The sequence below is a fragment of the Scophthalmus maximus genome, chromosome 13 (assembly GCF_022379125.1).
Source record: "Scophthalmus maximus strain ysfricsl-2021 chromosome 13, ASM2237912v1, whole genome shotgun sequence".
Classification (NCBI taxonomy): domain Eukaryota; kingdom Metazoa; phylum Chordata; class Actinopteri; order Pleuronectiformes; family Scophthalmidae; genus Scophthalmus; species Scophthalmus maximus.
In genome coordinates, this window is record NC_061527.1 from 22,287,640 (window position 1) to 22,313,475 (window position 25,836).

The following is a 25,836-nucleotide window of genomic DNA, read 5'->3' on the forward strand; positions in this document are numbered from 1 at the left end:
CAAGTCTTCCTTTCCCTTTAAATGTCAAAGGAATCAACTGTCGAAGACCAGATGCCGTCTAGGAAATTGTTTGGACATTTTCCAGGAAATGAAGGGGGAAAATAAGTGACACATGAACACATGAAGCCATTTTTCCAGCCGACATTAACACATAATTGGCTGTTTAGCTTTACAGAAAATGCATTGGGGGACTTATAGGTTGCTCTTTTACTAACATCTCTCCTGCGAGAAAGAAAGAGATCTAGAAACAGTGAAGTTGAGAATAAATGGTTGTAACATTTTAAGACTGACCAGCAAACCGTAAGAGACAAGGGTTTATTTTCCCACATACATAACATCTGAATAAAAAGCAGGCTTTTTAAAAATCCTCACAGAATGCTAGTATCTACAAATAAAATGTGTTCGTTCAAGTTCCTTTTCCATTTCACCTTGTTTGTTTCAAGAAAATAAACTTCATTTTTGTTATTTAAAAAGAATAGATATAAGTAATATATCAATTCATTATTGAATTGTCCATTTTTAATCATATAATACAGTCAGGAAAAAGTGTGTGGTTCACAGAAACGCTGTCAGACAGGCAAGTAATCAAAAGCCCAAAAAATAACAAGGGCTTGGCAAAAGTCGAGCAAGGCTCTGGCAGGTTCAGCAAACAAAAGGAAAATGCTGGTACGCTTGACTCAGACGACTCAGACGAGGAAAGCGGGAGCACGCATGCTAAAGACCTTAGGGGAGGACATGTGGAGGGGTGGAACAGACAATCACAGAAGTTGAACACGAGGGCAGGGAGTGGGGATCGTGAAAAAAATATGTTTTCTTGGTTTTTAAAATAATGTGAAATCAAGAAAAATGTAACCACAGCAAACTGCACCAACTGCACTAAAGTTTAAAGCCCCCCCCCCCCCCCCCCCCCCCCCCCCCCTCCATCATTCAGTCGTGTGGTATCTGACTTACCCAGATGCTGACTCATCAAAGTGGATCAGAAGACAGCCAGTCAGAGCTCGAGCCACACTTAGAACGCCAGCTAGCTTTCACCTCGTGGTTCAATGTGGACGAGAGCGCAGAAGGTGCACAAATTAAGGAATGGCTTAGTTCAGTTTTTTGAGAAATATGCCTGGAACACACTATTCTCAGAGGGAGTAATAAAAGAAATAAAGCTTTAAAGCCCCGGTGTGACCGCAACCAAGTGAGCAACCGACAGGGGACACTTTATGGAGGCGCACCGCTAATTCCATTTCCGGTATCCCCACAGTGCTGGAAATTCAACGCCAATGTGCCGTCTTCTGGACCGTTTTCTGCAAGCGTATTTAATGCTGCGTTCCATTATACCTCGGAACTCGGACCCCCGGAAAGTCGGGGTGGTGATTTTTTTCCGGCCTCCCGAGTCACAGTGGAAACACGACGTAGCGAACATGGTGACTTACACGGAGTTCGGGTCCCCCTAAGGTTACTATATTTGAGGGAAAAACATTGGTTCTTTGTTGCAGGTGATGATACATATATGGAATTATTGACAATATATTCAATTTCTGTGAAACACACACACACACACACACACTCTGCCTAACGGGAGGTGGGCTTGTCGAAAACCAGGCCTTATCCACAAGCAGTGACGCCTCTTTCTGGCAGGCCACTCTTTAACTTTTTGACCAGGATGACTCATCTGTGTTCCAAATATCAAAGTGATCTCAGGACACGTTTTTCTGTTAACAAAAAGAGGAAAACAATGTTAAGATATATCTATATATATAGGTATATATATACCCCCCCCCCCCCCCCCCCCCCCCCCCCCCCCCCAAGCTATCACGACCCAAACTTCCAACATTCAAGCTGGTAAAGACCTGCTACGTTGGGGAAGGGAACAACAAAATATGAGAAAAAAAGGAAAGAATTTTGTTTTTGGCTCCCAGTCAGGTCGGAGCTGTGTCTTGTACTCACTCCCCTTTCCCTTTCACTCTCGCATGTTTCCCTCTCCTGTCCTTCCCGTAACTTTCCCTCTCCCACTCCCACTTCTCTCCCTCACATCTGGAGGGTATCTGGTGTGGCGGTGTGACTCCTTCTCCTCCTGCTATGGGACAGCCTGTGTTCGGACTGGACGTCAGACTTGCAGTGCATTTCTGCTAACGTTGTTCGCAAACGGGGTAAAGTACAATTTGTCGGGGCCAGAGTGTCGCTTCTACCGACTTTCCTGCTCACTGCTTACACGTGGCTGTTACTGCATATGGAGTTGAGACCGTTACTTGTACAGGGTCATTCATCCGTGCAGGACAGCTCTTGGCATGTGTATTTCAGACGATCTGGACAATTTCCCAGCGCAGTAAAAGTCCACCTCAAAACATCTGCTCGACTGAGAAAGGAGTAGAGCAGAGTTAAGGCAAAAAGGATGACTTCATGAAATGCGTAGTGTTTTTCATGTCAAGCCTTCAAATAATAAGGTAACATGAGAGGGTTGTTGACTTAGTGACGGCTTTCAACTCCCCTCTGACCCTCGGACGCCGTTTTCACTGTAAACAGCATGAGGTTGTGGAGTAAGTGCTGGCGAGTGCACAGGCTTTTATTTTTGATTTGTCTGTAGGTGTAGTAATGCTGCTGTTGCTGCCCTGCCATTGTGTTCACCACCGCCTCTCCGATACATGACGTGCCCTACGAACAGAAAAGGTTCTAATGGATGGGGTTGAAGACCGTTGCCTTGAGAGCCGCCTTGGGAGGGGGTGACTGGGGCTTTTTTAGGGCTTTACCAATCACTTTGCAGTGCTTGGCAGACAGTTACAACAAAAAAGACTATACGTTCATATGTAATTCATGCATCTTGACCTGAAATTGTTGATTTTTGTGAAATTCATGCTTGTGTGTGTGTGTGTGTGTGTGTGTGTTCGAAATGACCGGAAAGCGAAGAGAGTGAGCTGAGGTGTGATGCTCATGTTACCTTCTCAAATTTCCCCCCCTGCAGTGGGTGAGGACTGAAGCTTCAAGCGCAGCAGAGAGAAGGAGCGGAGAGCCGTCTAATCATTTGGTTGTTGGCCTGGTGCGTAAATAATGCAAACCCGCCATACATTTTTAGACATAACGATACAATCATTTTCCCATGCACAAATTAGGAATGGTGCTGCAGGGAGAGATTGGCAGATTGAAGAGATGTGCTTTCAAATGATGCCCATACTGTAAATGATACTTGTATTAAGATGTTTGTGTGTGTTTGCTTGCTTCAAATGGCTACTTCAGTTGTTTAGTATTGCGCTTCCATAAAGTTGGTGCTTAAAAAAATAAATAAGTATCACATTCTAAGCAGAATTTAAGTCTCGAGTGTAGATCACACAGTGGATCCTACGCTTTCCATAATGCCATTCAGAATTGTCAATGACATTCTCCCTTCTTAGTAAATGTTCACATCCCCCAAACATCACACCCCCAGTTTGCAAAGCCGACTTTCTGTACCACTCAGCAGAGGGGGGATTGTTTTTTGAGTCATACCTCTTTGAGTTAGAAGAAAATACCAAGAGTGTGAGCAAAATCGATAAACCCGGGAAACAGATTTAAATGGGCCGATTAACACGTGTCTGCAAAAGAAATACTCTGAGGAGGTTACAGGTTGCATATACTATGTTTACATACACAAAATAGTATGTTGTTAGCCTAACTAAGCTGTTTACATGGCCAATAGGAATGAATATTCCACTATTATTCCTATTTACTTAGAGCCATGCATACTAATAACATAAAGCACCGTTGTGATGTCGAATGGCCACACCCCCTCTGCCCTGCTGATGAAAACCAGTTCATGTCTTCTCGCATACTAGACAGCAAAGTGTGTCTTTTCATTGGCTTGCTTCTTTACCTGAGCTAAGCAACTATTGTGCAGTTGGTTTGTGTAAAACCTACAGACAAAACCTACATGGTCCCTGAAACCCAAAATGGCATTTGCATATCTTAATCTAAATGCTCCCTGGAAAGCATGGCTGGTGAGAGGGATGTCTGGTAGCTTGACCGGCTACCTCCGCGACCCAATCGCGGATAAGCGGAAGAGAATGGATGGACGGAATGCCTGGATATGAATGTATGTGCAAATGACTGAACAGGTGGCTGACCTTTCTGAATAACAAGCAAGCTTACTACATGTCCTCCTTGCCGCTGCGGGACTTGAACAGGTGTATTTGCCAATGCAGCCACCTAATCAGGTTGTCTGTTACATTTTTTTCTACCATCAAAAATCAGTCGGGACAGATGTGGAACATGTGGAATATTTACTGTATTTACACAACTACATTTGGCACTCTTGCGGCTTAATGACATCATCGATTGTAAGAGAGTTAAACTCGTAGAAATTGGTAAAATGACGATGGAGAAAAAGAAACATACTCGCATACTGAATGTTGTTACCTTAAAACATCTTTAATTATATTAACAATGGAAACAGGACGGCTTATATGTGAAATTTGTCACCTGTAATGACGAAACCACTGAGATCTTTTACCAAATCTGCGTTCCCTGCGTTTTACCAATTTTCACCTCATTGTTTTGGTTTTGAAGCCCAAAAGTTTATGTTGGTGAAATATCAATGCTCCCTTCAGCATCTTTTTCAGCCACAGCACCTTTTTGAGTGAATGAAAATGCTCATTAAATATGAAGGTGTTTTGTTTGCGGGGATGAAATATCAGAGTTGGTTATGAGTGACAAACAGAAGGTTGGCTTCCTCACACTTCAGGAGTACTTCAGTGCAAAATGGTGACTGACATCATGATTCCTTTTTCAAACACTTGATGTGGTGTCACCCAGAATAAAAAGAAAACCACATATACCCATTGTCCAAAAAGTAGCAGATTGCAGCGTATACCTTTATACCTAAGACCCCGTTCTTCGGAGCAAAATAACTCTTGACCTGAAATTTAACTTACTTACTCTCCGTGTGCCTGTGCAACAGGAGAGCTCAGCAGTGGACATGGCCTTTCCAAAGCATTCCGTCCTGCGGGCCCTGAGTGTGCTTATCTTGGCCTGCGTTTTGGTGCACTGCCAGGCCCCTCTTGAACCAGCGGAAGAGGACGACGTAGAGCCAATTAAGGAGACCAACGTGCCAACAGTGTTTGCAAAACCTGAGCCGGTCCAATGTCCGCCAGAGTGTAGCTGTACAGCAGAGGGGGCAGTGGACTGCGCTGGGGTCGACCTCACCGAGTTCCCCGCTGAGCTGTCCGAAGAAACTCGCCATCTCTCTCTACAGGTCTATTGCACACCCACATACTGTAGGCAGCGGTAGACAGTACATTCTGTACTTCAGCTCAGAAATGAGGAAGTCACCCATGCGAAACTCTCCATCGTATTTACTGTCTATGTCCTGTCTCCCGACGTTAGAATAACAAAATCGCGGAGATAACAGTGGAGCACATTTCCCACCTGCATCAGCTTGAGACTCTCAACCTTCAGAACAACTGGCTCACCACAGACGGTAAACACTGTAACACAATCAAAGGGCTCACAGACACATTTGCAAGGTCGTTTTGTGTTGGACAATCAGGGCTGTGGGAATCCTGTTTCTCGTCAAATACAGAGGCTGTTTAAATGTGTGCTTTCATTTGTTCATATAGTTTGTTGTGAGTTTGGGAGATTGAGTTGACACCATTTATATTGCTCTATTAGTTAACCCATTCAAGCTGTAACAAACAAAATGTGTGTCCTATATGCCTGTAACGACCTTTCTACTTAGGCCTGTTTGGTTCCCGCTAGTGGTGTGGCTGAATGCCAATAGCTCATTCTGGATAAGGATGCTTCCATGATAAGGACAGCTCTGTGGATATTCTGGCCAGCTGTGGTGACTGCCGGCTTCTTGAGGACCATATAGGGACATGGTCAAATGTTCTTGTCAATGTTTTATTCTTCACTGAAGCCTTTAGAGGTAGCAGCCAAGGATGTGTTTGAAGAATGCCTTCTATCATTCCCAGATGTATCAGCATTTGAACTCGATTTTCAAGTTAAACTAAGGGTCCGATCAGGGTGCCGGACCCTAAGTCCGGATGCCTGGGATTTCCCCCTCTGGTCTACATATCCCTACGTCTGCTGAATTATTTTAATCCCAAGTGGGGATAAGATTTATCCCCCCCTCAAAATGATCAATTCTACTTCACCAATAGAACATATAAAATATCAAAAATATATTTTTTTTAAACGAAGTAAAACGCTGTAACGTTAACAGTCTATAGTGCGATAGAACGATCAAATCTGAAATGGACCACCCACTGTTCATGAGACAATAGATGACATTTTGGCTAATTTACCTAATGATCCTGGCTCCATTAGCCTTGATCAATGCACGGCTGTCACCAAGCACAAATATTTTGAAGGGGCACATAACTCTTGCCTGTTTTGATTTGTTGTGCATATGTAACCATGGTCAGCCAGTTGAGTGCTGTGCAGTGTGTATAAACCCTAATTCGCCGACACCTTAAGAGACTTAATAGCGACGGCCGGAAGAGCTTGGCGATGTCATGAAGTTGTGTGGGATCATGCAGTTGTATCTTACATTGCAAGTGCTGTCTTTGCAGTCAGCTTCTCCCAGTTAGCATTCCTTCACGCAGGATTAGAAAGCTGGTTTTGCGATACTGAACAAAACGGAACTTGTACTGAACTGAAGATAGTAATAAGCATTAATGTCACAACATGATGATTGCTTACTGATGTGCATACTGATATGAATGGTGATGCCATTGCTTATCTTAGAAAAAAAAGGAACATTCATTAGTAGTAATCTAACTATGAATCAGTGGACTTGGTAAAACTGAAATTTTGGAGTGGGGTATGTTTTTTTCTTTACAGGCCTTGAAGATGAAGGTTTTGAGATGCTCGAAGAGCTGGCTTATTTATACTTGGCAAATAACAAGGTGAGCCATGTAACAGACTAGCCTCAACTGTGCTCACATGATGCAATGGCAAGTTCATCTTTTAAATGTTCATCTTATTATTCTGTTCTATTCTGTTCTATCCTATTCTACCCTATCATATTCTAGTACAGTGACATAGTGCCATCTGGCAAAGAGAGATGGCAGTCTCCTATCATATACTCTGTGTGAGCTTATGCTTGTAATGACTTCCAGTATGGTTGGGCCAGCTGCTCAGAGCTAAAATGTTACTGACCCCTTTGGACACATAGAAAAAGAGAAAAAAGATGGACAGATTTGTTTGTGCCTTCACAGGGATGAACATGCAAACAGGATACAGGAAGAATAGGGCATTTCAAAGTGCTCACTAAGCCTCAAAGACACCCATGATGCTTTAATCCATAAACCATATTATAAAGGAGAGCTCTAAATGAACTTCTAATCTAACCAGTGCTTCTGTGATTTCTATATTCATTTTTTTTACAGTGTAGATCTAGTTGTGGTAAACTGTGCTCTTGTATGAAGGGCCACACAGCTTCCCATAGTTTATTTGTTTTTTTTTTACTTTGGAGCAAAACAAATATGGCCTGCTTCTTTGGCGAGAGCAGAACACTTTGAACAGACAAACAGACATTTGAAATGTAGGAAGAATCCCACACATACTCAGTTCCAAACCACAAAAAATGTAGTTAATCATTGCCTTTCAAAACCAAAACCAGCAGGTCTGGCAAGTTGTCTGCTCTAAATGCTAACATTAGCATGGTTACATGCTCATAACGTTAACATGCTACTTAAAAGTTCCAGATATAATGTGAACATGATCATCAGCTAACAAGCTAACACAGCACTAAACACAACACAAGTAATTACAATTCATCTTGAGGGATAAAATTGAATGTCTGAAACAAATTCCACTCTTAACCAGTTATCACTTTAAGTGGCACAACTTTGAAAGTTTGTACTGAAAATTTAGTGCTATTTTTCAAATTTCAAATTTCAATTTTTCAAAAAAATCTAAGTATTTCCCACGATAGCTGACAGCAGACATTTAACACAAAACCTAAAATGTCAACCTCAGGATGGCTCCAGTTGAAACTTTGGGAAAGATTGTGGTTATAGGTGAAAATAAAATTTTATCTTGGGCAAAGAGGATACAAACTTCAGTTTTGAAAGACACTCTGTGTGCCCACCAAAAAAGTGTATACAGCACCATAATCATGGTTCTTTTCTTTTGCTTGCAGCTTACCTCAGCACCAAAGGTCCTACCATCCTCTTTGGTTAGCGCTGATTTTGCTGCAAATCAGCTTACAAGGATCTACCCATATACGTTTGGCCATAAACCAAAACTGAGGTACAAATGTGCTTCTGCGTAAATTTATCCCTTGTTGCTGGAATTATGTCCATTTACACTTGGCAGTATCCCTTGATTATGGCTCCCAGGTCTGTGTATCTCCATAACAACAAGCTGACTGACGCAGGGCTTCCTGATCACATGTTCAATGCCTCTGACAATCTGGAGATCCTGACCATGTCTAGCAACTTCCTGCGGACTGTGCCCAGGAACCTGCCGTCGAACCTTTACCGTCTTCATCTGAAGGTACAGCCCCTGTAACACTGCTTAATACCTGGAGAACAGATCTGACGAGAATGCCTTCCTGCTTTAGTTTGCATTTAGACATTAGGTAGATGACATACAGAATATATCTGTTTCTTTTCACTCACGAGTATGGCAATGATGATAACATATGGGTTGCTCCTGTTGTTACAGAGTAACAAGTTGGAGAAAATCCCAGCTGGGGCTTTTGACAACTTACCAAACCTTAGAGAGTTGTATCTCCCGAACAACCTGCTCAATAATGAGGGCATGGACAACGAGACTTTCAGGTGGACAAATCCTCACTCATATTAAGTAACCACTGACCCCAGTGGTTAATATGTTGTTTGCTTTTACCTTGTGTAAAGCCTTGATTACTGTAAGTCATTGATTACACATTATTTTTTATGTGTGAACTCTTGTGTTGCAGCAGCAGAGAGAAAGCAACACAGTTCAGGATCAGAGAAGTGAATTGATGACTTCCTCTCCTTCTCTTCTGGTAGCCAACTGAACAGCCTGGAGTGCCTGGATTTGTCATATAACAATCTGAGCGTCGTCCCCAAGGGTCTGCCACGCAATCTAGTGCTGCTACACCTGGAGAAGAACTCCATCCGCAGCCTCCCTGGCGATGCTCTTATCTCTGTCCGAAACCTTGAGTACCTGCTCCTCCACAATAACAAGCTCCGTTCACGTTCCATCCATCCAGCTGCCTTCCAGGTACATTTCTTTATAATTCATATTCTTTTCGACCTTTTACAGAAAGGCAGACACACCGATATGGATTTTATTGATAGTTTTCAATTGTAAGAACACTAGAAGAGATAATATGCAGCTTGTTTCTATTTGACATATTGAATATTTGGGATTTAATTAATGACCCCTTGAATATTTAATTTGGTTTTACACTAGGGTTTGAAGAAGCTGCATACTCTACACATGTATAACAATTTGCTGGAGCGGGTTCCCAGGGGCTTGCCTCGACGGGCCAAGATCCTAATGCTGCTCCACAACTCCATTTCTGAAATTGGCCGCAACGACCTGTCCCTGCTTTACACCCTTACGGAGCTCAACCTCAGCTACAACCAGCTGACCAACCCAAAGGTTCATAGAGAGGCCTTCAGGAAGCTGCGTGTGTTGGAAAAACTGGACCTGTCAGGTAACGGCCTTCACTCCGTGCCCATGGGTCTTCCTCGCAGCCTGCAGGTGCTCGAAATCAAGAACAACCAGCTCAGCTCTATACCGGACGGTGCACTGACGGGCATGGAGAAACTAGGAAAGATCATCCTAAGTAACAATCAGTTGAAACTGAACTCGGTGTACCAGGGAGCCTGGATGGAGCTCAGTGCCCTAACAGTGAGTGTCTAAAAGAGAAACAGATCAGATACTAGTGCAACTATACTGTGAATTTGATGTCAAGATGTAAGGGATATCTGCTGTCAATCGAACCTTTGAGTTTTGTTCTAGGGAACACGGGCAGAGGTTTTTTCAAGTACTGGAATTGTCAGCCGAATGGTGTCAGGTCAGGTCAGGTCAAGTCAAGTACACGTTTGCAGTACTGAAATATGTCAGCAGCAAGCTCATGCAGCTACGATAAGCCCAAAGTGAGTGAGTGAGTGAGTTTGTAATAGGATTTAAGGTCGTAATGCTTTCACTTCAATCACTGGCAGTTGGTTTTTGTAACGCATAAAAGCAGAGTTGTCTGGCTAGAGCTCTTGTCAGTGTTTGACAGAGTACAGGGTTGTGGCTATTTCCTAGTAGAAGTATGTACTAGTGTAGCCCCACTGTTATGTATTTGCATGCATTTGGTTAACAGAGGTAACTATCAGTTACTCTGAAAGATAATTCACCAACATTGTTGGAATAACCGAGAAGATCATTCAAAACAAATAACTGCAGTCTTGATTGTATATGAGAATCCTAAATAAGTTTAACCAAGTTGCAACTGTTTTCTTTTTCAATTTTATTTCTCAGATTGGCAACTGGATAAACAAAATCGTTTTCTTTTCATTCCCATTTGTAACTGATTAGAAAAGGTTTTTTTTTTGTTTTTTTTAATAATAGATTTTTTTCTACCATTGCTGGTTAATTATCTGTCTGGTTGCTACTATGACTTGAGATTATTCTGTCTACATAACAGGCACAAACTGGGGTTAGTAACAGTGTAGTGCACCTCCTGAGTTGCCAAAAAAGTGTTGTATCAGGAGTGCCTGCAGTGCAAAAGGGCTATTAGTTACACATAGAGTATAGAGCATATTTGTGTATATTGCCTTTCATTTTACAATAATGTATCACACAGGTCAATGAAAATGTTTTATTATGTTCATTCATTTAACACGCATCTTGTCATTTTAGACATTAGATCTGTCTGGCAACCAGCTGTCACACATCCCATCTGACTTACCTGAGTCCCTGGAGTATCTTTACCTGCAAAGTAATCGCATCTCCACTGTTCCTGCTTCAGCATTCGAAGGCACGCCGAACATCAAAGGCATCTTTCTCCGGTAAGGGACACAAACCATTCGTTGGTCAAGTTTCTGCTAAAGCCCCTTTCACACTGGCCAAAAAAACCCGTTTAAACCCGCTAACACCCGGCGTTTTCTGCAGTGTGAAAGCGTTTAATCGGCATTCAGCCCCGGGTCAGATGACTCTGCAATAGACCCGGGCAATAATCGGCTTCACCTCCGATCGGCCTCGATGTGACCGTCACACCCGGGTGAACGCGCTAGTTTGCGCGACGGAAGCGACGAAGGCTCGACTCCTCCGTCGGTAACTGCTGTCACCTCACCAGCTGTAGTAAAGAGACCTCTCGCATGTAGCTAGCTCGCTTAGCCTAGCTTTGGCTCCTTGGTGGTAACAACTAACACAATCCAGATCATCGATGGGGCCACACGGGGGCCACAAACTGTCGGTCACATGGATGATGTGCGGAGCCCATTCTCCTTGTGGCTGAAGCTACGTACACAGCGTGCAGCGCCAACCTTCTTCTTCTCTCATACACACACACACACACTTCAAAACCCATAGTGCCACCTGCTTAAAGGGCCAGGCTCGGCTCGTAACACTGCGCTGAGCTTGTAAACTTTGAAAGAGTGACAAGTACAGGATATAAGGTAACGTTGACCACCGGCTCACTGGCGACCACGCTTTTCTGTTGTTTACTACACTGTTCTTCTTCTTTGTTTTATGGCGCACGTCGCTCTCTACCACCACCTATGGCCGCCACCTGTCACTACACGATCATCAGACCCTGGTCTGCTCGCTGTGTGAAAGTCGGCAATTGCCGATTAAACGCGGGTCGACCCCATGTTTAAAAAAACCCGGGTCTACGCGTTAATTTTGGTGGGAAAGAGGTATAATTGTCAGTCCCCAAGTTTTCGGACTGACAACGGTTGGTAAATGCTTGTCAACACTCCATTCATCTTACACGGTCGCACAAGCTGTTTTACTTCAAAGCGATTGTACAACACATGCAGGAGAAGACAGGCCTCAACCCAACACTCTCTCTGGTCCTCTGGGGTTCATGGAAATGTCGTGGGTGGCTCCTTACATAAGTGTCTCTCCATTTGGATTGATCCCCACTCAGGAAATTGATTAAGTGTGACCGAAACTTGGCTGGGGGGAAATTGTTGCTTTTGTTTAAACTGCTCTGCTAGTCACTAAGGGACAGCTGCAATTGGGGGGTTTGCCCCCCCCCCTTAAAACATTACTCATTACTCTACACTCAGAAAAGTGAAAAGGTTAAGATGTCTGTACTTGGGAAAGTGTCTGAGGAAAAATCAAACTAAAGGAATAGTATGATATTTTGGGGCATAAGCTTACTTGTCTGTACTGTATATGTGAAGCCGCAGCCAGCAGCTGGTTAGCCAAGCTTAGCACAGAGACTGGAAACAGCATCTGTGGCGCTTTCCATAAGTAAGGAAATCTGGCTACAAATTCCTTAATCATCACATTAAATCTGGTTGGTTTGATCCATTCAAAAACGGATGTGTGACTCCCCTAGCTTTATATTTACTGTGCAGACATGAGGATCAGTCTTCTTCAGCTCTCCTCTAACTCTCCTAACTGTGACACTGAGTTACAGAGATTACATCTTGATCAAATACTTTTGTTTCCAAAGCGTACCTCATTCAAAAAAATATCCGTTGTCTGGTACCAATCAACTAAATTTGCTGTGTTGGACAGCCTGACTTCATTTTGCAGAGTACTGGGATCTAATCTCTCCATCTCCCCCTAACTTGTGTGCGTTGAGAAAAACGTTCCACTTTGGTTTATTCCACATAGTGCAGGCTTACATCCACGAGCGCTTGCGGCCCCCGAGAGCAGCTGTCGGACAACAGAGTAAAGAGGTTTGGGACAAACGCGTTCCAGGCTTTTGTTCTGTTTGGCTTTCAGTCTGACCTCGACGTAGCTGCTTCATGGCTCGTGTTCACGGGCTTTGACCCTTCCAGGCTGTTGTGCTCTCCGTGTTGTTCATGTCAGCTGCTGCCACATTTCTTTGTTTTGTTTTTTCTCTCTCTCTCTCTCTCTCTCGCTAAAATCCGCCTACAGCTGGGAGCCTTTGGCCTGAGCCAATTTAGAGCCACTGGAATGCTTGCAGCAGTGGGGGGAGTGGAAGGAGGATTTATATTTATGTGTGTGTGTGTGTGTGTGTTGCATGTTCATTACTAATTCCCTGGTTACTAAGTCCATGTGCATTGCATGTTGGCTAGTAGTTAAAGGCAACATATGAGAGCATTTTCACTGCTAGATGAGTTTTTTGCAGTTGATTGTAGATGTTTCCAGAAATGCTTTGACTCAAAGTGAGCAAACACCTGTGGGGGTTTAGGGTGCCGCTCTGCATGCCCAACAGATGGGTCCTGCACTGCACTGATCCCTGCCGTCATACGCACCACCCGACAGAGGGAATTCGTAAATGTCTCCTGCTGTCTTTGAAAACATCACCTCTGCACGTTAGGATCATTTTGCATTTTAGCGTCTGAGTACCAAGTAAGCCGTCGAGCTTCACCTGACTTGCCTCACTTTCATTTCATTTCAAGGTTTAACCGCCTGTCTGTGGACTCTGTGGACGAGAGCTCCTTCGCACACCTGTCCAACTTGCAGGTGCTGGACATTGGGACAGGAAACACCGACCTGCCCTTTAAAAGAGATGAGGAGGATGATGATAAGATGATGGAGGAGGAGTGAGAAACATGAGACTCACTCAATTGAACTGACATTGGACTGGATTGCGTCGCGGACAGAAATGGGTTCTAAATGGGAATTGACGTGTGAATGTCATTTCCCGGGTCCATAATATCGTATTTTGCTGAGTGGCTGAGTCACATTTTTCTGGTGCAGGATACCACATAAAGTTACTTTTAGTTACCATTGTATGGGCTGGTTAATATTGCATATCTTTATATCTGAGCGTTCATACATTTTGACTGGTGACATGCAACATCCATCATCTACATTGTGTTTTTGTTCTTTATTCTAAAAAAAAAGAAAAAAAGGCAGTCACAAAAGTCAATGTGAATTTTCCCATGTAAATGTCTCAATACCAACGACAAATCTTTATGACTGCAATTTTGTCATTTTTTTTGGCTGCCATGTCTCTCTGGCTTAAAAAAGTGATGTAATACTGTGAAACTACTACAATATGTTTTAATAGCAAGAGTGGTCAGATAAGCATTCGGACACCCACTGAAACCACAGTAACTGTTGAATGAAACACTGCAACGCTTAAACAGGACTTCATTTCAGTTTTATTATTGCATTATATTGTACTCATTTTTTCAAGCGATCAATTAATCTCTCACGCTTAAATTGATTTGAATCTCAAGAACTCAATTTATAATGATGAAGTAGAAAAAAATAACAGAGCAAAGCATAATATTTGAGAAGCTTTTAAAGTAACAATCCTTAAAATAGTCTTTACATTACATATTTATATATATACATATGTATATATATTCTAAAATATTCATTATATAGGCACTGTATTTAGATTCCTCAAAGTTCCAGTGTGTAGGACTTTGTGGCATCTTGCAGCTACGTTGCATATTGCATCAAACTCAACATCCCATTCTTAGTTTCAGGTTATTATACAGGAAACATGATTATGAATATTATATCCGATCTCTGCCAATACATCCCCCTAAATCCTACACACCGGTCCATTAACTGTGGTACTTCATATACGCCTTATTGTTACTGGCAGAGTGTTCATTTCTCAGGTGGATTACATATCTAGTATCACTGTACAATGGATCACAGAACATGATGCCTGAACAAACTTGACGTAGTTTAGTCCAACCAATAGAAAAATCACGACATTATGAATTAACCCACAATTTTTTGTTGGATAAATGCTCCAAAGCTTCTTTTCTATTAGCTGTTACCTGCTACTATTACATTGTCAGTTGCACGTCTGTTGCCACCAACCAAATAATAATGATAATAATAATAATAATCCAAATATAATATCTGTTACCACCAGTAACCAAATCAAACCAGGACTGAAATCATTAGAACTTTAGTGGCTAAATGTTGATCTCATGAATTATTCATCATAATGAAATTGATCTCTTTTATTTTTCTTTCAGTTGACCAATTTAATTCATAGTACTGTTTGCACTACCCTCAAGCAGGGGGTGTAGAAAAGTGAATCTTGGAAAGCAGTCATTTACTTACAATGTGGACATCAATATATTTTTCTAAATTGGAGTGAAATACTCAAAACATAAAAGCAATTTCAGCACATCTGAAGCTTCAATCCATGCTGCTGCTGCCGCTGCTGCTACTTCAGTCCACTTCTGCTTTATAAAAAAACATGGCAAGTATTTTTATATGACAAGTTAAAACACACATCCTGTTACGCTCACTGTACTGCTATGAATACATTTTCACTTTTACACACAGCAGTATTGTATTGTCACATATACAGTCATCAAACACGGCAATAAATGATTTGAAAAGGCTGAAGAAGTCTGTGTGTCTCCTTACAATAACCAGAACATTGATTGGTCAACAGGTTTCTTTCACACATGGCAGTGTCACTGCTCATTTCTTATTCGTCTCTAACGGCAGGTAAGAGATATTGAACTGGCGCAGCTGGTGGACTGCGGCACACCGAGGTTCTCTCCATCGACCTTGGTGAATCACCATTCGGCCCAGTGGAAAGAGAGGTGCAGAAGAAGGTGTGATGATGAAGATCCAGCACACTCATTTTTACGTATGAGGGTTCCAAACTGAGTGAAATGAGCCAAAGATTTTTATCTCCTTTAGCGTAGGGTAAACAGGGCCATCCTTTATAATAGGAAAAGAGATAATGCCTTCCCACAATTCCTTGCAGCAGCAACATTTATTGTCCCACATTACTAACATCCACCATCTCATAAATACGCTGGTGCTAAAAAGTGATCTTTTTAGCACCACTGTGCTTTTTCACCTCCATAATAGTTTCACGTAGTTCTTAACACGCTGGTGTATGTTTAAGTGCTCCTGTTTTTAAGCAGTTATTTGATGTATTATTGTCATGTAATAATTATAATAATAAGCACTTTTCATTGCTAAAAGCAATCTCAAAGTGATTGAAAGATTGACTGCTGAGACTGATGCGTGATTGCTGGGTTGGGTGCATGTGCAGGACCTTGATGCGGCCGCTAAATGGAATGGTATCAATGGACTCTATTTCTAGTCCTATGGACCACTCAAAGCGCTTTACAGGACAAGTCCCATTCACCCATTCACACACATTCATACAGCGCTGCTGCTTACCACGCTTCATACTCTGCCAGAAGAGCCGTCAGAGTCAATTTAGGGTTAAGTGTCTTGCCCAAGGACACAGCGGCAGGCGAACTAGGGGAAGCTGGGATTGAACCGCCGACCTTCGGGTTAGTGGACAACCGCTTCCTTTGCCACAGCCGCCCCTTATCAATCTGCACTTTTAAGTTACAATGCAGGTAGAAATGTCACTGCCATGACCTGCACCACGTGATAAGAGACTCTCCTGTTTATATCTCATAGAAGTCTTTCCAAAAACAAAATAGTTCTATTTAAAAAGTTTGAATTTATTCATGTATAATTATCAGGATCATGTTTCATGTCACAGTATGTCAAGCTTACAAGGTGCTCTGATGTTTCTAAGTCAATCTTCGCACAATTCTCAAATGCTATAATAATTCCTCCTTGTTTTACTGGTCATAAAGCAGTGATGAAACTATAAAAGACTCAACAAGTTAGCCGGAGGCAGCTCAAACTCGAGTGAAGACGTGTAAGGAGTTGGGTTGAAGTGTCAATTTGAGCCAAATATTTGTGCGTTTCATCGCAGACATATGATTGGAAAAAGGATATAAGGATATAATAACAGAAAAAGCACTGCCTGGGGATTCTCCAGGGTTGGTGCTTACATTGTGAGTAAGCAACACCTTAAGTATGTACCCTACATAAACACTCAAGGGACTCAAATTCACACAAATGATATGGGTGAATATTACGTTTTTTCTGTTTGAACAGAATCGACAGTCCTCCCTCCATGCAAAACTGGATTCTCAAGTTCAGCCTAAGGTAAAATATTTTACAATGTGTGGGAATTTGAATCCAGAGGAAAGTGAGGACAGTTTAATCACCAGCAGAGGGCGACTCCACTAAAAGAAGTTTGTGTCTATAGAAGTCTATGCGAAGATCATTCCAATTTGTCACTATATTTATAAGGTCAGCAAACATTTTCAGAGGGGTCTCAATCTCTACTCTCAAGTCTTCTTCAATACAGCATGGTGTTCATTTTGTAAAGTATGGTCCATTTAGGGTAAAATAGACAATAAAGCACAGTCTACATTGGAGCTTGCGCGATTGACAGCTGGTACCGTCCAATCGGAGCATGGTTGCAGGTGTAGGTGGGCGCACAGTGGACGAGCTCTCAGCCAGACCAAACCCCGCTCCAGCGCCATCTTGGTCGCAACCACCCCCAGCCCCAAGATGGCGCTGGTCGAAACGCTAAACTCGAGGCTTCAGAATGTCAGCTCACAAACCAGAGGAAGAGCCATCAAATGGGTGTGAATGAAGCAGGACAAACGTTCAAGTTGCGGGTGGTACACTTTGAGTTGTAATCCAGTTCTGACGGTGCACAACTCCCTTTGATTTGTCAGACTCAACACTGGTACCTTTTACCTTTGGCTGAACATTGGCATGCATTTTTTGCACAGAATAAGGACCGTAAGCATATGTGTGAAGTAAATGTGTAACTACACTGTAGTGCAGTAAATTCATTGTGTTCACATTTTTGCACAAAGTCCCACAGTAGATTGAAAAAATGGCGCAAAAAAAAAGCTTTGCTTGTTATACGTAGATTTAAAAAAATGAAGTCCCATGACACTACAGCTGCATCAGTGATGACGCACGAGAATGATTCACAATCGCCAAATTTTCATATTTTCTGCTCACTACAAAATGAACTACAGTGCGTATTACTGTCTATAAAGACAGCAAATATCTGATGAATGAAGCAGATTATTTTTCTTCCCTTTTTTCATTCTGTAACAGTGCAAATACTTGATGGCGAGTTAGGACAGGAGGAATTATTACAGAGAGACATGAAAACACCCAAGCTGAACATGAATGAATGGCTTTCAGTGCATCATGGCGACAAGTTACTTTATATCCGCCAATACAGCAGAAAAGCGTTGTGTGTGTGTAAATATAGAATGATACAGTATATTTCAAACCCACTCAACCAACAAACAAGGAACAACTTGATTTTTGTTGCATTACCAGTGGTTGTTCTTATGTTGCGTTCACAAAGGACGCGATGCGACTGTCGCTTTGCTCACGCGGGTTTGGTCGCAAGCAAACATTTGAGCTTATCTGCGTCATTCGTGCGAATATTTGCCCGTTCTTCTTTCCGCTTTCTCCCGGACAATCCTCATCTGAACAAACACATGCAGACAAAGACACACACACACACGCGCAGGTAAACAACCGCGTCTTTGCGCTGCATCACGCCATTCGCGAAATTGCCGTCGCCCGACTCGATGATGCGATGAATTTTGTCTACTTGCGTCTTTGCATTGCCTTTGTATGTAATCTACTCGTGCGAATAATTCGCGTCGCGTCCGTTGTGAACGCACCATTGGGCTGCTCAAGTGCCAGGTGAGTTAAATCAAATGAAGCCACGAAAACCCTTCAAATTTTCCAATGTATTACCATCAAAACTTGACCACAGTGGTTGGTGAAGATTTTGCTCCTGCTCTCTCGTCAGCCTAGCAACACCAGCGTTGTTAAGGCAAAATTTAACAAACGGGACATTTCCTCGTGCCTCCTCGTCATTCAGCTCACACCAGTTCTCACTCGTCTCTTATATGACTGTACTATAAAACATAGTAAACCCTTTTTTAATAACATGTCGCACACAGACAAAAAAAGAAAAAAAGAAATGAGCAAATCATATAAAATGTAGATATCAAATAGGGACTCAGTTAATCAATGCAAGTACTCACGCTTCAGAGTCTGGGCGTTTAGGTTGCGAGTTCACCATGAATGTCCAGACAAAGGACATGATTTATGTAAAGAAATACGCCGTTGTCCTTCTGGTGTCTTTAATTCCACAGCCAACTTGGGTCTTTTCAGTCTTGTAGGAGCCATTCCACAGCTACTATGGCGACCGCGTGGTGTCTCCTGGAACATTTGAACCAAAAACCATGCTGAGAGGACGAGCTCAGTTGTGCCGTCCTCAGACCCGTACAGGTGTCCCTTTGCTCTGAAATTGTGTTCGGCACGACTGCGCAGGCGACCCGTCCAACTCCAGGAGGAGGCTATACGTTGGTCTCAAGGCCATTCATGTCAACGGTGCAGTGTTCTTTGCTTTTCTTCAGGTGCCTCGGAGGAATCGGAGGCCTCTTCCTCTCCGGCAGCGGCCGGACGCCCTCCTCCAGCCGCATGAGCCGGGCCACGTCGGGGGGGAGGAGCTCAGGTTTGACCCCCGAGGAAGGGGGCCTGTAGCTGCCGTTGTTGTGACAGTTCATCAGGGGCGGGGTGTTTAACGTGGGTTTGGTTTCGCAGATCAGAGGCACCTGGAGGTGTCAGGGGATCGCAAGAGGGAAGTTGTTGGACGGTCAGAGTTTTCGATAGTATGTCAGGAAGGAAACAGACATTATGAATTCAACAAAGGATGCAGTGGAGTTTGACAGATGCTGTATAAGAAATCCTTCCTCCCATAGTGTCTGTCGTAGAGTCTTTAGCAAAACATTTGAAGGAACCCAGTAAGTGTCAGCTTCAGGCTGAAAACACGTTTTCAAAATGATGTACGTCGAGACGGTTGTAAACAGGAAGTAAATTGGTTGCTTAGTTGCAGAAAATACTTACGAAAAAGGAACAGCAATGGTTAAAAGTAGGAGCGGGGAATTTACTGACTATCGAGACCCAATCAGGAAGCAAAAGTGTGTGTCTATGTCTTTGTTTCCAAAATGCTCCGTCTCTGCAGCGCTTCTGTATTAGAAGTGGTGCGTTACAAAACTAAAATGCGTGCTAATGTAGCCTCAAGAAGTAGTACAAAGTGAGCATTTGGTCGTAAGAGCTCGGTCCTTTACAAGCAGCCCTTGGTATGCTCTTAAGTACCCTTCTAGGTCCTGTTCACACCTGGTATTAACATTTGTTTTGGGGGCTCCAATCACTCGTGGTAATAGAATGGCTCTACTCGTGTAAACGTGAACGTCATATCTGTTCGCACAGACCAGACTAAGCTTGTGTATAATTCTGTCACAGTTGCCCAAGTCTCATCATCATCGTCGTATTGTTGCGTCCTGCAGAGAAAAGATGTTCTTTTTTCTTTTTTCTTGAGTGAGGAGGCAGAAATAAAACTCACCCCATCTCCCTCTTTCAAGAAGTCTTTCCTACAGATGTGTGCCATGATGCCTGTCGCCAAAGCATCCCCCATCACATTTACCATGGTGCGGAATCTGTCTCTGTAGAGGAGGAAGACATTTAAGACGGCGTATGGATAACTGCAACTGAAATCTTGTGACATCTCTGGGCGTTTTGGCCCCAAATGAAACGGACATGATGAAAATGTTTTTTTGTTTTTGCTCCGATGTGATTAGTTTGAATCTGTTAGACAAAAGCAACGGAAGTGGACAAATTAAGTTAGTAAGTGCTACTCACAGTGCCCAGTCTACTGCAATAATGAGAGTGATGTCATCGGTTGGCAACCCGACGGACGTTAGCACTATCACCATGGTGACCAGTCCGGCTTGCGGGATCCCTGCAGCACCAATACTGGCTGCAGTGGCTGTGATGCTGGTAAATACATGGGAGGTCAATATGATTAAAAGAAATAAACCTTATGTCATTTAAATCATATAAACATTAGAAATGATATATTTATGATCTACAGCCCAACCAATACACACATACATGTATGTATACATAGTAAAAAATAGTTAGTTATATATTGTTTATGATCACCCGCCCAGGGTCTACAAATGGAAATTAATTTGGTACCCTATCTTGCAAATATCTTGGTATTTTCTTTGTTTGAGATTTTGATATCTGTATATTTAAACTACTGCTAAATTACAAACCCCTTTTTTTCTGCTTCATAAACTGTAAAAAAAATTGCCACCACATAACATACACCACAATATCTATTATATCAACCAATATATCATCCAACCGATACATCGGCCGAGCTCTATTGTACCATCAGAGGAGAAATAAAGGCTGTTGAACCTAAACAGTGGGACACCATGGCTCACGAATATGTCTGGATTCAAATTCTTTCTTTTTACTCTTTTCCAATTGCCATTCTCACCACAGAACGTTGCTTTGTGAATTTGTAAAACACCTATTTTAACCATATCACACACAGACAGGCACATTTTAAAGAGGCGAAAACATGTTCAATAGTTGTCTTTAAATTTTGCGTTTTGTCAAGATGCATTCACAAATACTAGACCTAAAGCAGCCGACCCTGTATCCTAGAAATGTCCAATCTTTTATTGAGCTGCCTTTTTTTTTCACCGTGGGCAGCCGTAGTCAGCATCCAGGTTGTTTTAATGTTCACTTATATTGCAATTACTGATCATAATAATTGGTATGGAATAAAAATAAATGGCCTCATTTAGTTCTTTTCAAAACAGAATGAACAAATATTGACTCCACAGAAATTGACCCATCACATACAGATTAGATGCATCTTCTGTGATGTGAAATGACTTCGGTAACAGCTGACACTGTGGGGAGTGAACTACATGATGGCGTACATCTGATATCTGGTGCAGATCCAGAGGTTGATGACGGGATGATCCCACCACTCATATGGCAGCATGATGGGGAGAGATGGTAGTGGAGGGGGTGAGTTGGGGTCAAAGGTCCTAGCAGTGGCGTGACTGGGATATGGTGGTTTATCGAGGCCACATGGCTCTTTTCAGACGGAGATAAGCTGATAGCTTCAATCTACAGTTGCTTTATGGAATTATATTGAAAAAAAAAACTATGCAGTGGCAAATATAGGGGTGGTTGCCACCTGCAAAATTGTAATATTTTTACGTTTTAGCACAAATTTAGCCAATCTTTAATGGCGTGCCCTAACAATGATGTGCCATCATGAGCATTTTTTGTATTACCTACCAATTTGTTTAAAGACATTTTGAAAATTTGAATGTGTAACAAGTAAATATTCAAATACAAAACTGTATGAAAAGGAGGTCTAATGACCTAACAGAACTAAACAGAACAGAAATATTTATGTTCACATATTTCAGGAAAGATTTGCATACTGTGGTGTCTTTTTGTCAGCACATGTTATGATAGTAGTTGATGAGGTCCACATCATTTGTACTTTGGATGATTATGTTAGGGGCCTCTTGATAACCTTTTGACCTTTTCTTTGAAACCTCATCTAATCTTCCTTTTTACCTTGCATCACCAGATGTTGCATAAGACCTTCTTAAGTCCTATATAAGTCTATGTTTTACGAAGTGTGGACAGAGCTGTCCCTTTGGCTGGATGCTCTCCAAGCTCTGCAGGGCTTGTATTGATGCTGCTCTTTTTGTAATAAACCTTTATATACAATCAAGACGATGTCGGCGGACTTCTCTTCAATACGTCTTCACATCATCGCTACTTAATATACAACAATACGTTTAATCTTTTATTCATTCTCTTAAGCATCAGGCATGTCTGAAGCTAAATGTGCCCCATAGTACTGATGCTACCTCACAGAAGACTCACTGTAATGGTGTGTTTTTCCTGTTTTAATGTAAGAACATTAAGTTTTTTTTTCTGATAACATCAGCAAATCATTCCTGTGAGTGGTGAAACACAATTAGTATGTTTGCTTAGTTTACACCTTTACACCTGAAGCACAAAGGAAAGACAAATTGGATAAACCCCATCAGGAGACGAGTGCACTTTTGTGCATATTGCTTGCAAGCTGTAATGCGACAGTGTCTGGTTGCCAATTAGGTGGCATTGCAACACTGTGGTTTTGGACTAGTTGTTAGTGCATCACACTCCCATGCCGAGGACCTGGTTTCACATCCCGGCCAGAGCAGTTAAATCACAACAACAACATCAGAGAGAGAAACAAGTTTTCTCCAGAATCGCTTAATGCCCCTTTAGAGAATGAAAGAGATATTTCTGATATGTGATAATCTTACCATCCAACTGTAGACTGCTATCGGGCGCCTATTTTGCTTCCAGCTTGTTCCCATTTTCAAAATTTGCTACAGGAAACAACAACAACAACAACCCTGAGCTGCAAGCCTGCATGCTTTAAATGATGGCAAGTTAGGATGAAGATTTGCCATCAAATGGTAAAAATATTTTTTTGTTCTTCTTTTTTTTGGCTGGGGAATTAACTGTTTTAATGTTAGAAGTTCCACCAAAACCATCCTCCTCTCGAACACTAATTCGCAAGGGCATTGCCATTTCATCCTTGGCTAAGTGCTGCCCAAGATGACTGTGATTGGCTCAAAGGAAGACAAACAACCCACTGGTATTTTTTCCCACTGGAAATTAGCAGGATAATAATGTGTGGAGACGAACTGTTCTCCAGTGCTGACACTATGCTGTGGAGATGAGTCTGGCTATGTCAGAGCAGACATCTAATAGATCTCCAGCATCTGGTGAAAGCCATTATTTGTGGATATGTTTAAAACTGGATCTGAGACACCTGAAGGCGTCTGTAGGCTTTGATTAAAGAGCTCGTCGGCTCATTGCGGTATATGAAAACCCCTCCACTAACACCTTTCCCATGTCAAAATTGTGGTAAAGGGGCTCTTGTATCACTTTTCATGTTTACAGCAGGGAGCAACACCATGGAAACAAGAGAGCAAGTAGGTTTATCTTTAACACACAGATATGAGGAGGGCATCGATCGATTAGATTTGGTTGGCATCTGATTTTAAATAGCTTGGGGTCATTCTAGATTCAAGTTCTAGTACATTCATGTCACAGCTCCGGTGTGTGTGTGTGTGTGTGTGTGTGTGTGTGTGTGTGTGTGTGTGTGTGTGTGTGTGTGTGTGTGTGTGTGTGTGTGTGTGTGTGTGTGTGTGTGTGTGTGTGTGTGTGTGGCTGTGGGCTTGGCTTTCCTCCCTGGCCACCTGGCTGGGCTTCAGACCTGTTCCTCGTCAACGAATCCTTGCTGGTTCAAATGCTGTGGCTTCTTCCCCTGTCTTCCTGCCCAGACTGTTCTACATGCTCGTGGTACTGTTCATGGATGACACTCTTTAAGAAGCACTCTAGTTTTTTTTTTATGTCTCCAGTAAATAGCTGTGGGAACGTATTTTGACTAGGGGGCTCTGCGGTGTGTTTTTCTGATCGTACTGGTTGGGTTTCGAAACTTGAAATCTCAGGCATGGGAGATGGGACCCGCTAGCAAGGAAGCTAAAACCCATGGGTGCCTCTCCTCCGCTAGTACGTCTCTGGCTGGCTACGGTCACACTAATACATACTACAGAATTCAGAATTGACCTCCCTCGCGGAGACGTCTGCAATGCGACCATGTCGCGGCGGGCCGTGTGGGGAAACCGCACTGACCTAGCTTATTGGTTATACACATGGCAGAGTCATGAGATTTCGAGTCATTGAGATTGATTGAGTGTCATGTCATCGTAATCCAAAGTGTCTGTTGATTTCTTTCCCTTTAGTCCTCGGGTCACCACGCCAACGGCGCAGCCCCAAACCTTCCTGCCTCGCCCCTGCTCCACTTCCACCCGCTTGGTTCAACACCTCTGCAAAATCTTTATTATTAAAAATCTTAAATTTGCTTTCTGAATCCGTGGTCTACATTTGAGTCCCAACTAGTAATCCATAAACACATTCTAGTACGATCAAACTAAACCGTGTTAACTTCAGTCAGTCAGTTTATAATGCAGCAGGACAACATGGACAATCACCAGAGGGGACTGTAGTGCAGTATAGATGTGGCAAGTTTGGGCAAACAGTCTCCGCAGTCAGAGCCACCAGTTATTGGAATAGTTTACCTACTGGCTAAAGCAGCAGTAATTATCTTACCTTTAAAGGGGCAGTAAGTGATTCTGGAGAAAGCTTGTTTCTCTCTTTGTTCTTGTTGTGAATTTATCGCTCTGGCCGGGCCGCAAACCCACGACCTAGGGTACGGGAGTGTTTTAATGGAATTGAATGGTATACATTTGTTCTGGTACTGTGTACCAGATTGTCCGTAGATGTTTGTAATTATATATGATAGGTCATTTCACTTTATCTTAGGTGGCCTTTTAAGAATGGGCTAGGGACAACAGATGGAAATTTGCCTATAGAGTTTACTTTGGCTCATTTACAGTATTGTGTAATTAATAGCTGTTCATATTTATGCATATTTTATTAAATAATAGATGGTAAAAAAAAATCAACTCTGACGGCAAGGAAAATGTATATTTCTCAAAATGTCGAGGTATTCCTTTATCCGTCTTTTTTCTCTTTTTGGGGGGTGGGAGGGGTGTAAATGGGAAACAGGTGTTGAGGAAGAGTGGTCATCGTCTAAAATGAAATTTTCCATTCATGTGGACCTGGTTTCAGAAAGTGTGTGCTCTCTATTCTGATGAAGACTTCCATCCAGGCTCCTGCTGCTGTGCCAGGTCAGATGCTGTCTCCACTATTGGATTCATTCCTTGTTTTGAAAGGGTTTCAGCTCCACTATGAAGGTCTGGATCATTTCAAACAGCTGGTTCAATGACTTTCAGTATGTTTACAGTGATTGTTGGCTCTTCTGCCCCAGTCTGGAGTCTGTGCTAGCCTGGCATCATCAGACCAATTTGTATTTTTCGAATTTTCTCCAAGACACGTTATCAACTGTGGCAGAACAGGCCTACACCCACTCAGAGCAACAAAACATGTGATGGAGCACAGAGCAGCAGAAAATTACAGACTACAGTGTACATTAATTCT

The 25,836-nt window shown here is 42.5% G+C and overlaps 2 protein-coding genes across 3 annotated transcripts in view; one reads left to right on the forward strand and one right to left on the reverse strand.

Moving 5' to 3' along the window:
- Positions 1-1,935: 1,935 nt before the first annotated feature.
- On the forward strand, positions 1,936-15,413 carry podn (podocan). Of its 2 annotated transcripts, XM_035647952.2 has the most exons (12): positions 1,936-2,138; positions 2,948-3,022; positions 4,916-5,209; positions 5,341-5,434; positions 6,799-6,863; positions 8,102-8,211; positions 8,301-8,457; positions 8,629-8,744; positions 8,958-9,171; positions 9,364-9,807; positions 10,807-10,955; positions 13,491-15,413. In XM_035647952.2, exons 1-12 carry the CDS (start codon positions 1,959-1,961, stop codon positions 13,636-13,638), a joined length of 2,046 nt encoding a protein of 681 aa, XP_035503845.1. In that variant the 5' UTR covers positions 1,936-1,958; the 3' UTR covers positions 13,639-15,413. The 2 variants fall into 2 exon arrangements, with proteins under 2 accessions (XP_035503845.1, XP_035503846.1); XM_035647953.2 differs by lacking the exon at positions 2,948-3,022.
- A 1,922-nt stretch (positions 15,414-17,335) lies between these two features.
- Positions 17,336-25,836, reverse strand: part of slc1a7b (solute carrier family 1 member 7b) — a 34,408-nt gene continuing 25,907 nt past the window's right edge. Inside the window, exons 9-11 of the mRNA XM_047337004.1 lie at positions 20,590-20,724; positions 20,294-20,393; positions 17,336-19,502 (exon numbers count right to left, since the gene is read on the reverse strand). Of these exons, the coding sequence (XP_047192960.1) occupies positions 19,245-19,502; positions 20,294-20,393; positions 20,590-20,724 (493 nt within the window). The 3' untranslated portion in view covers positions 17,336-19,244. The remainder of the gene's footprint in view (positions 19,503-20,293; positions 20,394-20,589; positions 20,725-25,836) is intronic.

Bases quoted from the DNA above. Each gene is read 5' to 3' on its own strand.
- podn (XM_035647952.2), top strand. From the start codon at position 1,959: ATGTTTCCCTCTCCTGTCCTTCCCGTAACTTTCCCTCTCCCACTCCCA. The intron at 5,435-6,798 runs GTAAACACTGTA...TTTTCTTTACAG, and splicing joins CAACTGGCTCACCACAGACG to GCCTTGAAGATGAAGGTTTT. The intron at 9,808-10,806 runs GTGAGTGTCTAA...TTGTCATTTTAG, and splicing joins TGGAGCTCAGTGCCCTAACA to ACATTAGATCTGTCTGGCAA.